The following is a 13,607-nucleotide window of genomic DNA, read 5'->3' on the forward strand; positions in this document are numbered from 1 at the left end:
TAAAATTGACCATTTACCAATCTTCAGTATTCTTCTATTTGTATTGCCCATGCCAAACTTTTCTTCTTCATGGTAATGGTTAATAGTTGTTTTTAATGTTTTTAACTGATCTTTCAACTTCAAGAAGTCTACTCTACACTATGGCAATCCCTCTAGCTACCAGGTCCCTCCAAAGGTCTTTGTTTTCTGAGGGCTATTGTTCAGTCATTTCAGTCATGTCCAACTCTTTGTGACCCCATTTGGGGTTTTCTTGGCAAAGATAATGGAGTGGTTTGCCATTTCCTCCTCCAGCTCATTTTCCAGATGAGGAACTAAGGTGACAGGGTTAACTGACTTTCCCAGGGTCACACAGCTTACTAGCTGTATGTCTGAGTATCTGAAGCCAGATTTGAACCCAGGAAGATGAGTCTTTCTGATTCCAGGACTGATATTCTATCCACTGTGCCACCTAACTGCCCTTTAGAATTAATTCTAAGGATTAATTAGGTGCTTTTTCACTATACTGTGCTGAAAATATTGGTTTTTGACATTTTTGTTTAGAACACACTTTTCCTTGTTCTTCAATGCACTGAGAGTTTCACTGTGGGCTTGAATGATCCTTGAAATGCTTGACTTCTCCATACCAATAGTCACTGCAATATCTCTAACAGTCATTGAAGTGCACTCCTTGATAACTACAACTTTTTTTCACACTTCCTTCCCAAAAATCCATTCTTAAAAAAACCATAGAATTAAAAACACACAAAAAAGAGAGCCATGAAACACATGTATATGGTACAAAATCCAACAGTCAACTGACAGAAAAGTAATAAGGTGGGGAAACCAGATCAATCTGATTTCACCTGGTCAAGATCAGACATGTTGAATAAGCATTGTAGAAGCACACATACAAAGCCATAGCCATCACAAAATGAAACTATATCAAAATTACTGCTTGTCCCAAGGAATTTGCACAACCCTATAATTGTTAGAAAGTTCTTCCCTACATCAAGTTTATTTGTCTCTGTAGTTTTCAATCAATGCTTGGGTACCCTCTGTGCCCAAGTAAAGCAAATTGAATTCCTCTTTCTCATGGCAGTCTTCTTCTTCAAGTTCTTGATCACAGCTATAATCCCAATAAGTCTTCTTCCAGGACAAACATATGCAGTTCCTTCCACAGGTCTACATATAATTGTCTCTTCACCATCCTGGTCACCTTCCTCTGGGTTTTCTCTAACTTATCAAAATACTTTCTAAAGGTGGGATCCAGAACAGAATCTAATACTGTAAATGTGCTCCACTAAGGGCAAGTGATGATAGAACCTCTCTTGTTCTGGACAGCATGTCTCTTTTCATGTAGTCTGAAATTGCATTAATTTGAAATTGCAGAAAATTTGCATTAATTAATGTTTATAATGCTGATTTAAAAAAAAATCCAAGTTTAAGACTTTACATTTACTTTTATCTCCTTGTAAGGTTTAGCCAAACACTCTAACCTGTTTCCAAATCCTATTGTCCAATGCACTCCTTAGCTATCTCTCCCTCAGTGGGGACAATCTTAAATTACAATGGGTATCTATGTATATTCATAGCTTAATATGGTGCCATCCACATAGTAAATATATAATAAACATTGAATAGAAGTGTTTGTTGAGTTGAATGAACCCTGAACCATCTGGCCTCAACCTGCCTTTCTAGCTTGTCTCCCACTACCCTCTCCTCCATACGCCTCCTACTCGAGACAATGAAGACTGCTTGTTGTTCGATACCCCAAACTCTCAGAAGGTGGTTGTGAAACTCAAATGAGATAATGCATGCAAAGCGCTTTGAAAATGATATTATTCTAGTTTATGCTATTCTCTGTTCTTGGAATGCCCATCTTTGCTGAAATTCTATCCACTGAGTTCAAGGGCCACCTTGTGGTTTCTAAGATCACAGGATTTAGGGATGGATTGCTGTTGTTCAGTTGTTTTAGTCGTGTCCAACTCTTTGTGACTCATTTGGGGTTTTCTTGGCAAAGATACTGGAGTGGTTTGTCATTTCCTTCTCCTACTCATTTTGTAGATGAGGGAACTGAGGCAAACAGGGTTAAGTGACTTGCCCAGGGTCACACAGCTAGCCAGTGTCTGAGGCAAGTTTTGAACTCACTGGCACTCCATTCACTGTGCCACCTAGCTAGAAGGAACCTCAGAAATTATTTGGTTCAACCCCCTCATTTTACAGATGAAAAAACGGACCTATACAAGTTCAAGATCTAAATCCCATGGTCCTGAAGCATTCTCATTAGCATTATAGTATGTGCATATTGACCACATTTGTACTTGAATAAGAACAGCAGCATTGGAAGTCTTGATTAGGGAGTTTCTGTGTTCTAATTTATGCAACCTATCAGATCCACATCCTATTCTGTCAATGGCAAGCCTATGTTAGCACAAGAAATCAGTGAGCTAGGAGTTTCCAACTCAGATGATATTAACGGGCTCAGTTCTCTCCTTCAAAGTATATGGCCTTAGGGGCAGCTAGGTGGCGCAGTGTATAGTGCACTGGCCCTGAAATCAGGAGGACCTGAGTTCAAATCTGATAGTTGTGTGACCCTGGGCAAGTCACTTAACCCCAATTGCCTAAAAATAAAAAAAATTTTAAAAAAGAAATTATCAATGTATAAGGCCTTGAATCAGTGACCTTTGGAACTATATTCTGAGTGAGTCATCTGTGGAAACTGGGAGTAAGCAGCAGAACTGGTATTGAATCTTAGGTCCTCTGACTGCTCTTTCCAAGACAATATCACCACCCTAGAAAGCCTTTTCTAATAATTCCAGACAGAAAAGATCTTTCCCATAGCACCCTGAACCATTCTTCTGACATCTCAAGTCTTAGCATAGTACCTTTCACATAGGAGATACTTAATAAATGTTTATTGACTTGTGATATTTTCTTCCCTTTAGGGAACACCCTTTCAATGACATTGTCATTCCCCTCCATTTGATCTCCACCTTTGGCAAGGTATCATCTGGAGCCTGGTTTTGCTTGGAACATTGCCTTGGAACATTGTCAATGTTTCTTGTTTATAGGCAAATATTTACCGAGTGACTAGCTAACTTACCTTTAAAACATTACATTATAATATGTGTTTAATATGCATATGTGTCTTATTTTCCCTACTAGGTAGGCTATGTACCTTGAGAATAGGGACTATATCTTAGCCATCTTTTTATCACACATAGAATATACTAATTGGGTAATAAATGTTTGGAAATCTCAGTTGAGTGGGAGTCAGTCAGAACACCCAAGTTCTAGTCACAACTTCTAGCTCCCTAGGTGACACCGAACCCCTCTGAACTTCAGTTTTTCCATATTTAAAAAAAGGGGGTGAGATAAAATGATATTCATTCGCATTCTGTGAACAAATGAAGTCTCCTAGGACTTTACGACACTAGTTCAACACTTATTGAGTTTGACTCTATGTGTAGGATTCTCTTTTCCAAGGGACAAGAGCTTAATTTACCAAAGTTTTCAAGATATCCAACAATTCTCTGATTTGGGAGAATTAATGCAGATTCTAAAGGGCTTTACTTATCTTTGAAGTAAGGAGATTGAGGGAAAACAATAATTTCAACATGACTTAGAAGTAAAGAGTGAAATAACCGCCTTACCTAATCCGACAAAAGGGCCATCAGACCCTAAAGTGTGGCTGACAACCCCAAAGTCTAGCTTAAATTCGACCTAGGTGTGAAACTCGGGCCCAGTAACAAGACTGACAAAGGCCTAAGATTGGTTCTCTGTGACATTCTTACACTGGGTTCTCATTTCTACCAGAATCACAGAATCACAGTCTTTGATTGAGAAGAGACCTTACAGCGGCCATTTAGTCCAATCTGTGCTTAAAAAGAATTCTCATTTTATCATGTCTGATGGTCATTTAACCTCTGCTTAAAGACCTCCAAGGACAGGGAACCCAACGCTTCTCGAGGCTCCTTTTTGCACTTATGGACGGTTCTAGTTGTCAGGAAGTTTTTCAAGCTTAAATTTGCTTTTTTGTACTTTCTGCTCATTGCTCCTCTGGGGCCAAATAGAACAAGTCTAAGGCATCCTTCCTTGTTAGCCCTTCAAATACCTGAAGACGGATATCACTCCTTGACATACCCCATTCCCTCCCTGCTCAAGTCTTCTCTATTTTAGGCTAAACATTTCCAGTCGCATTAACTGATCCTCATATGACATAGACTCAGGGCCTTTCACCGTCCTAGGTTGCCCTCCGCTGGATCCACCCCAGCTTTTCACTATGGCATCCAAGACTGAATACAATACTCTATTTGAAGCCTGATGAGGGTAAAGTACTGTGGGTCCTCTCGAAAACACACTGCCTTCTTCTTGGCTCCAGGGCATTGGCTCATGCGATACAGTGAAAAAAAATATGATGCTGTCCTTCTGCTACTTTCAGTAATAAACTCCCTGAAAAAGGTCTTCAGTGAAATTTGACTTTGTGACGAGATTGGTCTCTAAGGGAGGATTTTTAAATCTTGTATTGCTAAATTGTGACATCTACAGGACAACATAGAGAAACACTAGAAACCTGCCTTGAATTCAGCTTTCAGCTGACACAGAAAGAACTTAATGATAGCCCCTCAGTCCAGGGAGAGAAAAATGATCAACAAATCTTAGCCCTACCTGCTTCTTTCCAGTACTTTCCAGTGGCAGTTCCAGGGTACAAGAGTAAGGGGGAATGAAGTTACAAAGACTAGGAAAAACCCAATGTATTCAAGTGCCAACCAACCAACCAGCTCAACTGCCCAGATCCAAACCCTCTAGTCAGGTACTTACTTTGATTGAATAGATGCAAGAGATTTCCTAAGGGTAGAATGGACATCTAATTCCAGCAGTCTGGGAATATCTGGATACCCGCCAACCTGATCCCAGAGTAATTTCATAGGTGTCTTTGTTTCTATTGGGTAACTGGAGGAGGACACATCAGCACGCCAAATGGCCTCTACCTTGTCCTTCTGTTTCCTAAAAAATTAGGGAGCTATATTAGGAAGCAACAAGCTCTTCTCGGTTGTACAACCAACCCAAATATCCCATGTCCAGTCCCATTCTACTTTTCTTTTCATGAAGGGTAATCTACTAGTACTCTCTTACTATCCCTTTCACCATCCTCTCCCTGCACTGTGATCCTATTTTGCTTATCATTCTTTCACACACCTCCACCTCTACTTAGGACTCCATCTGGAGGCCTAGCTTTTGGGGAAAGGAAGCTATGCCCATTTAGACCTCTTTAGAGAAATCCAAATAGCATTGGTTTCTGAAAGAACTATCAAGGCTACATTTATATGATCTTTCTCAATCATTACTCATTGTGGAATTGCCAACTTCCTCACTGGGGCTTTTTTTTAAAAAACTATTTGGGGCATAGATAAGTTAGAGGTAAATAATTCTTTCCTACCTCCAATTCCTGTCATTCCCCATATGTACCTACACAAAAAGGGGGTTGGTTTTATAATATTTATTTCTGAATTTTTAAAAGCCTAACCCTTTCTGAAGGAAAATAAAGCTCTTTTAAAAAACAAAATGAAATGAAACAGGGGGCAGGTAGGTGGCGCTGTGGATAGATCACAGGCCCTGGATTTAGGAGGACCTGAGTTCAAATCAGACCTCGGACACATAACACTTACTAGCTGGGCTTGCCTAGCCAAAAAAACCAAAACAAAACAATGAAACAAAGCTACATTTTTCTAAGGGAAATGTCCATAAATAACCTAAGTCATAGTTGACACAAATATTCTGGTGGACCACACTACGTTAAGAAGAAGGGAGAAACATCATGCCCATATAATGTCACCCCGGAGAATGTTCTAATAGTATATTTGTCACATACTCAAATGCCTTGAATATTTCAAATTCTTTTTTCTTTTCCACCTTCTCTGGGGGTGACCATTGAACCACATGTTTGAAGCAGACAGCTTTCAAAGGATGGTCTGGCTCCATTTTGTGGATGACCAAGGGTACTGGATAATTAAGTTTAATATTATATCTCTTTTCGATCTAAAAGATGAAGACAGAGAAAAGAGTCAATAAAGCAGGTTAGAAATCTCCAAGCAAAATTCACTGTGCACCAAGCCGTACGCAAAAGTTTTGTTTTTGATACCTTTTCCTCCTTAGGGAACATCCTTTTTTAAAAAATATTTTTCCAATTGCATGTAAAAACAATCTATAATATTTGTTTTTGAAAATTGAGTAACATATTCTTTCCCTCTCTCCCTCCTCTCCCCCTTCATTGAGAAGGCAAGCAATTTGATCTAGGTTATCCATGTGCAGTCATGAAAATATAATTCCATATTTGTCACGTGAAAGAAAATACAGACCAAAATGAAAACAAAACGAGAAAAGTAAAGTAAAAACAATATGCTTCAATCTGCATTCAGACTCCACCAGTTCTTCTCTGGAGGTAGACAGCATTTTTCATCATGAGTCCTTTGGAATTTTCTAGATAATTGTATTGCAAAAAAAAAGCTAAGTCATTCACTGTTGATCATTGTACAATATTGTTTTAATGTGTGCAATGTTCTCTTGGTTCTACTCACTTCACTTTGCATCAGTTCATGTAAGTCTTTTCATGTTTTCTGGGGGCATCCTGCTCATCATTCTTATAGTACAATAGTATTCCAGCACAATTATGCACCATAACTTGTTCAGTCATTCCCCAATGGGTGGATATCTTCTCAATTTCCAATTCTTTGCCACCACAAAAAGAGTTTTTATAAATATTTTGTACATATAAGTCCTTTTCCTTTTTTTTTTTTAACTATCTTTGGAATACAGATCTAGAAGTAATATGGCTGAAGCTAAGGGTATGCACAGTTTTATAGCCCTTTGGGCATAGTTCCAAATTCCTCTCCAGAATGATTGGATCAATTTACAATTCCATGAACAGTGCATTAGTGTCTCAATTTTCCCACATCTCTTCCAACATTTGTGATTTTCCTTTTGTGTCATGTTTGCCAATCTGATAGGTACCTCGGAGTTGTTTTAATTTGTATTTCTCTAATCCATAGTGATTTAGAGCATTTTTTCATAGACTATATAGCTTTCATTTCTTCTTCTGAAAACTGCCTGTTCACATCCTCAGACCATTTATCAATTGGCAAATGACTTTTATTTTTACAAATCTGATTTCGTTATCTATATATTTGAAAAATGAGACCTTTATCAGAGAGACATGCTATAAAACATTTCCCCCAGTTTTCTGCTTTCCTTCTAATCTTGGCTGTATTTGTTTAGCTTGTGCAAAACCTTTATAATTTAATGTGATCAAAATTATCCATTTTATATCTAGTAATGCTATCTCTCTTGTTTGTTCATAAATTCTCCCCTTATACATAGATCTCACAGGTAAACTATTCCATGCTCCCCTAATCTGCTTATCGTATCACCCTTTATGTCTAAATCACGTATCCATTTTGACCTCATTTTGGTACATGGTGTGAGATGTTGGTCCATACCCAGTTTTGCTGAAATGATTTTCAGTTTTCCCAGCAGTTTTTGTCAAATAATGAGTTCTTGTCCCCACAACTTGAATCTTTGGGTTTATCAAACACTTGATTACTGTGGTCACTTACTACTGCGTCTTGCATACTAAATATGTTCCACCACTTCATTTCTTAGCCAGTACCAGATAGTTTTGATGATTACCACTTTGTAACAGATCTGATACAGGTAGGCCATCTTCCCTCAGTTTTTTCTTTTTCATTAATTTCCTTCATATTCTTGACCTTTTGTTCTTCCAGATGAATTTTGTTATTGTTTTTCTAGCTCTGTAAAATATTTTTTGGTAGTTTGACTAGTATGGCACTGAATAAGTAATTTGGGTAGAATTGTCATTTTTATTATGTTGGCTTGGCCTATCCATGAATAATCAATATTTTTCCATTTTTTTTTCCAGATCTGACTTTATTTGTGTTAAAAGTATTTTGTCATTGTGTTCATATAGCTCCTGGGTTTGTCTTGGCAGATAGACTCCCAAGTATTTTATATAGTCTGTGGTTATTTTAAATGGAATTTCTCTATCTCTTGCTTCTGGACTTTGTTGATAATATACAGAAATGCTTATAATTTTTGTGGGTTTATTTTATATCCTAAAACTTTGCTAAAGTTCTTAATTATTTCAATTAACTTTTTATTTGATTTTTAAGGATTCTCTAAGTATACCATTATATCATCTGCAAAGAATGACAGTTTTATTTCTTCATTTCCTATTTTAATTCCTTCAATTTCTTTTTCTTCTCTTATTGCTATGGCTAGGGTGGAGCCAAGATGGCGGAGGGAAAGCAGTGACTTGCTAGAGCTCTCCCCCAAACCCTTCCAAATACCTACAAAAAATGGCTCTAAACAAATTCTAAAGTAGCAGAACGCACAAAAAAACAGAGTAAAACAAATTTCCAGCCCAAGACAACCTGGATGGCTGATTGGAAAGGTATACTGCACCGGGCTGGGAGAGGAGCGCAGTTGAGTGTGGGCGGGCAGGCCGCAGCGACCCTGGAGCAGGCCTCAGAGGACTGGATCTCGGGCAGCTGTGGTGGTTTCCAGACTTCTCAACCCACGAATGCCAAAGACAACTTAGAAGGTCAGTGGGAAAAGTCTGTTACTGCGGTGAGAGAGGAGCTAGATCTCAGCCTCCCCAAGGGCAGCGGCTGGCTTCTGAGCTTCCGGTCCACAGATTGAGGGGGAATCAAGTGGCTGATCAGAGGGGGATTGCAAGGATCTCTTTCAGAGTGCTGAGGCAGGAATCTCTTGCTTTGCCTGTGCTTGGGTCTGGGTCACAGTTCTGAGGGGCGGTCCTGGGGCAAGGAGGAGCACTGGCATGGTGGAGCTTGTCGTGGCAGTGGAGAGGAAATACCTCGCCCCTTTTCATAGTACCTTGGAAGAACTGAAAATTTTCAGGTCCCTAGAAGTATCTCTGAAAACAGCTGTACAAACCCCCAAAGCTTGGGACAGTAAGTACGTTCTCCACATTGGAAACAGACTCTTACTTTAACAAAGAGTTTAAAACTCAAGTAATTGGTTGGGATCATGAGCAAACCTCGCAAAAAGAGTCAGACTATATTGCTATGGCTAGCATTTCTGGTACGTTGCTGAATAATAGTGGTTATAATGGGCACCCTTGCTTCATCTTTGATCTTATTGGAAAGGCTTCTAGCTTATCTCCATTACAGATAATGCTTGCTAATGATTTTAAATAGATACTATTTATCACTTCAAGGAAAGCTCCATTTATTCCTATGCTTTCTAGTGTTTTTAATAAGAATAAGTGCTGTATTTTGTCAAAAACCAGTCCTGAATTCATGGTATAAATCCCACCTGGTAATGATGTATGATCTTTTTGATATATTGCAGTAATCTCTTTGCTGGTATTTTATTTAAAACTTTTGCATCAATATTCATTAAGGAAATTGGTCTATAGTTTTGTTTTTCTGTTCTGGCTCTTCCTGCTTTAGGTATCAATATTTGTGTCATAAAAGGAATTTGGTAGGAGTCCTTCTTTGCCTATTTTTTCTGAATATTTTTATAGTATTGGAATTAATTCTTAAATGTTTGGTAGAATTCACTTGTGAATCCATCTGGCCCTAGAGATTTTTTCTTAGTGGCTTGTTTAATTTCTTTTTCTAAGATAGGGTTATTTAAATATTCTACTTCCTCTTCTGTTAATATGGGCAATTTATTTTTTGTAAATATTCATATATTTTACTTATATGGTCAGATTTATTGGCATATAATTTGGCAAAAATAGCTCCCAATGATCACTTTAATTTCCTCTTCATTGGTGGTGAATTCATCCTTTTCATTTTTGATACTAGTAATTTGGTTTTCTTCTTTCTCTTTTAAAAAAATCATATTAACCAGTGTTTTATCCATTTCCCCCCATAAAATCAGCTCTTGGTTTTATTTATTAGTTCAATGGTTTTCTTACTTTCAATTTTATTAAACTCTCCTTTAATTTTCAGGATTTCTAATTTGGTGTTTAATTGAGAATTTTAAATTTGTTCTTTTTCGACATTTTTTTAGTTGAATACCTAATTCATTGATCTGTTCTTTCTCTATTTTATTGATGTAAGCATTTAGAAATATAAAGTTTCCCCTAAGTATTGCTTTGTTTGCACACTATAAATTGTGGTATGCTATATCTTTGAAATTATCATTTCTATGATTTGTTCTTTGACCCACTTGTTCTTTAGGTTTAGATTATTTAATTTCCAATTAATTTTTAATCTATGTTTCCACAGTCCTTCATTGAATACAATTTTTTATTGCATTATGTTCTGAAAAGGATGCATTTAACATTTCTACTTTTCTGCATTTGTTTTTGAGGTTTTTATGCCCTAATACATAGTCAATTTTTGTGTAGGTGCTATGTACCACTAAGATAAAGGTATATTCCTTTCTGTTCCCACTCAATTTTCTCCAGAGGTCTATTATATTTAACTTTTCTAAAATTCTATTCACCTCCTTAACTTCTTTCTTGTTTTTTGTTTTTTGTTTTTGTTAGATTTATCTAGTTCTAAAAAAAAAAATCTAATTCTGAGAGAGTAAAGTCCTTCCACTAGTATAGTTTTACTGTTTATTTCCTCCTGTAACTCAAAATTTAACTTTTCCCCGAAGAATTTGGATTCTATGTCATTTGGTACATATATATTTAGTATTGATATTACTTCATAGTCTATGGTACCTTTTAGCAAGATGTAATTTCTTTCCTTGTCTCTTTCAATAAGATCTATCTTTGCTTTTGCTTTGTTTGAGATCATGATTGCTATCCCTGCTTTTTTTTTTTTTACTTCAGCAGAAGCAAAATAGATTCTGCTCCACCCCCTTACCTTTATTCTATGTGTATCTCTCTACTTCAAGTGTGTTTCTTTTAAACAATATATTGTAGGACATCAGAGATGAATAGAAAATCTGACTTTCACATACAAGATTTGAGAAGCATAAAAAGGTAAACAGCAAAGTAATCATTAGGACTTCAATAAAGTTCAACTATTTACATTACTATATGGGAAGATGATACATGTAACTCCTAAAAACGTTCTCATTATTAAGGCAGTTAGAAGGAGTATACATAGACAGAGGGTACATGTATGAGTTGATTATATTGGAATAATCTCCCCCTACCCCCAAAATAAAAGAGGGATGCTCTTAGAGAAGGGGGAAAGGGATAAGTAGAAGGAGGGAATTTTTCTCACATAAAAAAGACATGTAAAGAAATGCTTTTATAGTGGAGGGGAAAATGGAAGGGAGTAGTAGGCAATGCTTGAACCTCACTCTCAACAAAACTGGTTCAAAGAGGGAAGAATATATATATACACTCAGTTGGGTATAGAAATCTATCTTAATCCAGTAAGGAAATAGGAGGAAAAGGGAGTAAGAGATATTGGTGGGGGGAGGTGCTAAAATGGAGGGCAGATTAAGGGAGGCAGTGATCAGAAGCACAACAGACTTTTGAGGAGGGACAGGATAAAAGAGAAAGAGAAGGATAAATAGAAGAAAATACAATGGAGAGAAATGCACAAAAATCATAACTGTGATTGTGAATGTAATAAGCTTACTCACAAAACAGAAGCAGATAGCAGAATGGATTAGAAACCAGAATCCAACAATATATTGCTTACAAAAACACACTCGAAACAAAGACACACATAAAGTTAAAATAAAGGACTAAAGTAGAATCTATTAAACTTCAGCTGAAGTAAAAAAGGTAAAGAGTGGCAATCGTGATCTGAGACAAAGCAAAAGCCAAAAAAAGCCTAATTAAAAGAATTTTGCTAAAAGGTACCATAGACAACTGTCTATTCAACATCAAAATTTTCTACAGCAAGTTTCTTTGATAAAGACCTTATTTCTCAAATATATAGGGAACTGAAGGGGTAGCTAGGTGGCACAGTGGATAGAGCACTGGCCCTGAAGTAAGGAGGACCTGAGCTCATATCTGGCCTCAGACCAAACACTTGACATTTACTAGCTGTGTGACCCTGGGCAAGTCACTTAACCCCAATTGCCTAAAATATATATATATATATGGAACTGAGTCAAATTTGTAAAAAATAAGAGCCATTCCCCAACTGATAAATGATCAAAGGACATGAACAGGCAGTTTTCAGAAGAAAAAAATCAAAGCTATCTATAGTCATATTAAAAAATGCTCTCAATTACCATTGATTAGAGAAGTACAAATTAAAGTAACTCTGTGGTACCACCCCACACCTATCAGAAATGACATATGTTGGAGAGGATGAGGGAAAATAAGTACACTCATAAGCTGTTGGAGTTGTGAATTGATCCATACATTCTGGAGAACAACTGGGAATTATGCTATTGAGGTATAAAACTGCCTACTCTTTGATCCAACAATACTACTACAACTACTACAACTACAACTACAACTACTACTACAACTCCTCCTCCTCATCCTCAAGGCCACATGTGGCCCTCTAGGTCCTCAAGTGTGGCCCTTTGACCGAATTCAAACTTCACTGAACAAATCCTCTCAATACAAGGGTTTGTTCTGTAAAACTTGGACTCAGTCAAAAGGCTGCACCCAAGGACCTAGAAGGCCACATGTGGCCTCAAGGCTGCTGGTTCCCCACCCATGACTTAAGCTTTTGATCTGCTGTTTCTGACTTAGACTCCTTTATACCTCCTTAGGCCCTTGCACGTTTCTCTTGAGGCTTACCATTTTGGTGCTGGACTTAGCTTAATCCTACTGCAACCCAGAATTAGTGAGCTCAAGCAATTCACCAGTTGCAAGTGTGTGACACCAAAGGATCAAATAAAATAATAGGGTTATAAAGGAAACCAATTAAATCGAAATACAATTATCCAAATTCTGTTTGTTTGTTTTTATGGTTCACGGCCCTAGGTTAGCGAGTAAGTGGCAGAGCCAGGACTTAGAGGTCCTCTAACTCCAAATCTAGCTCTTTTTACTGTATTATCCTCTCTTCCCTTGTATTGCTTTTCCAACTGCCACGGGTTTCTCCATTGAGTTATCCTATAAGGACTGGTCATTCCCAATTAACAACTTCAAGCTACACCCCAATTTTATCCCAGTTTCCCAAAGCTTTTGTTAAGATCTCCTCCTCCCCCTCCACCCCCACCACCTTTGAAAGTAACTACTGCAACATGTCATCTATTCAGCATCTATTCTTCTAAGGTAACCAGGAGTTGTCCTAAATACTGATGTGGTAATGAGAAGACTGAGAAGATTCCTAGAGTCTTCAGGTCTTTCTCCACCAACCCATGACTTAAAAGTCTGAAGAACCCAGAGCTGAGAAATACTACGTCATGCCCCTACTTTCTGGCTACTCTCAAGGTTATTCACAATAGAAAACTCCCATCACTTTGGAGTTTACTGTTGTCACAGTGGTGATATTCCATTAGAATTCCATTACCTCCTTAAGTGTACTATTTTTGCTTCTTTTTTTTTTTTTCTGTATCCCCATCACTCAGCAGCTTGCCTAGGAAATAGAAAGTGTGTTGATCGCTTAATGCTCATAGATCATAGGGTCACAGATTTAGAGATCAAGTGGACATCAGAGGTTATCTAATCCAATCCTACCTCATTTTACAGATAAGGAATCTGATGGTCA

At 37.6% G+C, this 13,607-nt stretch overlaps 1 protein-coding gene across 1 annotated transcript in view; it reads right to left on the reverse strand.

Moving 5' to 3' along the window:
* Positions 1–1,279: 1,279 nt before the first annotated feature.
* The window catches only part of FAM186A (family with sequence similarity 186 member A), a 144,985-nt gene continuing 132,657 nt past the window's right edge, over positions 1,280–13,607 (reverse strand). The window contains exons 7-9 of the mRNA XM_027844285.1: positions 5,852–6,018; positions 4,801–4,986; positions 1,280–1,340 (exon numbers count right to left, since the gene is read on the reverse strand). Of these exons, the coding sequence (XP_027700086.1) occupies positions 1,280–1,340; positions 4,801–4,986; positions 5,852–6,018 (414 nt within the window). The remainder of the gene's footprint in view (positions 1,341–4,800; positions 4,987–5,851; positions 6,019–13,607) is intronic.

This window comes from Vombatus ursinus, unplaced genomic scaffold (assembly GCF_900497805.2).
Source record: "Vombatus ursinus unplaced genomic scaffold, bare-nosed wombat genome assembly UNPS02014941.1, whole genome shotgun sequence".
NCBI lineage: Eukaryota > Metazoa > Chordata > Mammalia > Diprotodontia > Vombatidae > Vombatus > Vombatus ursinus.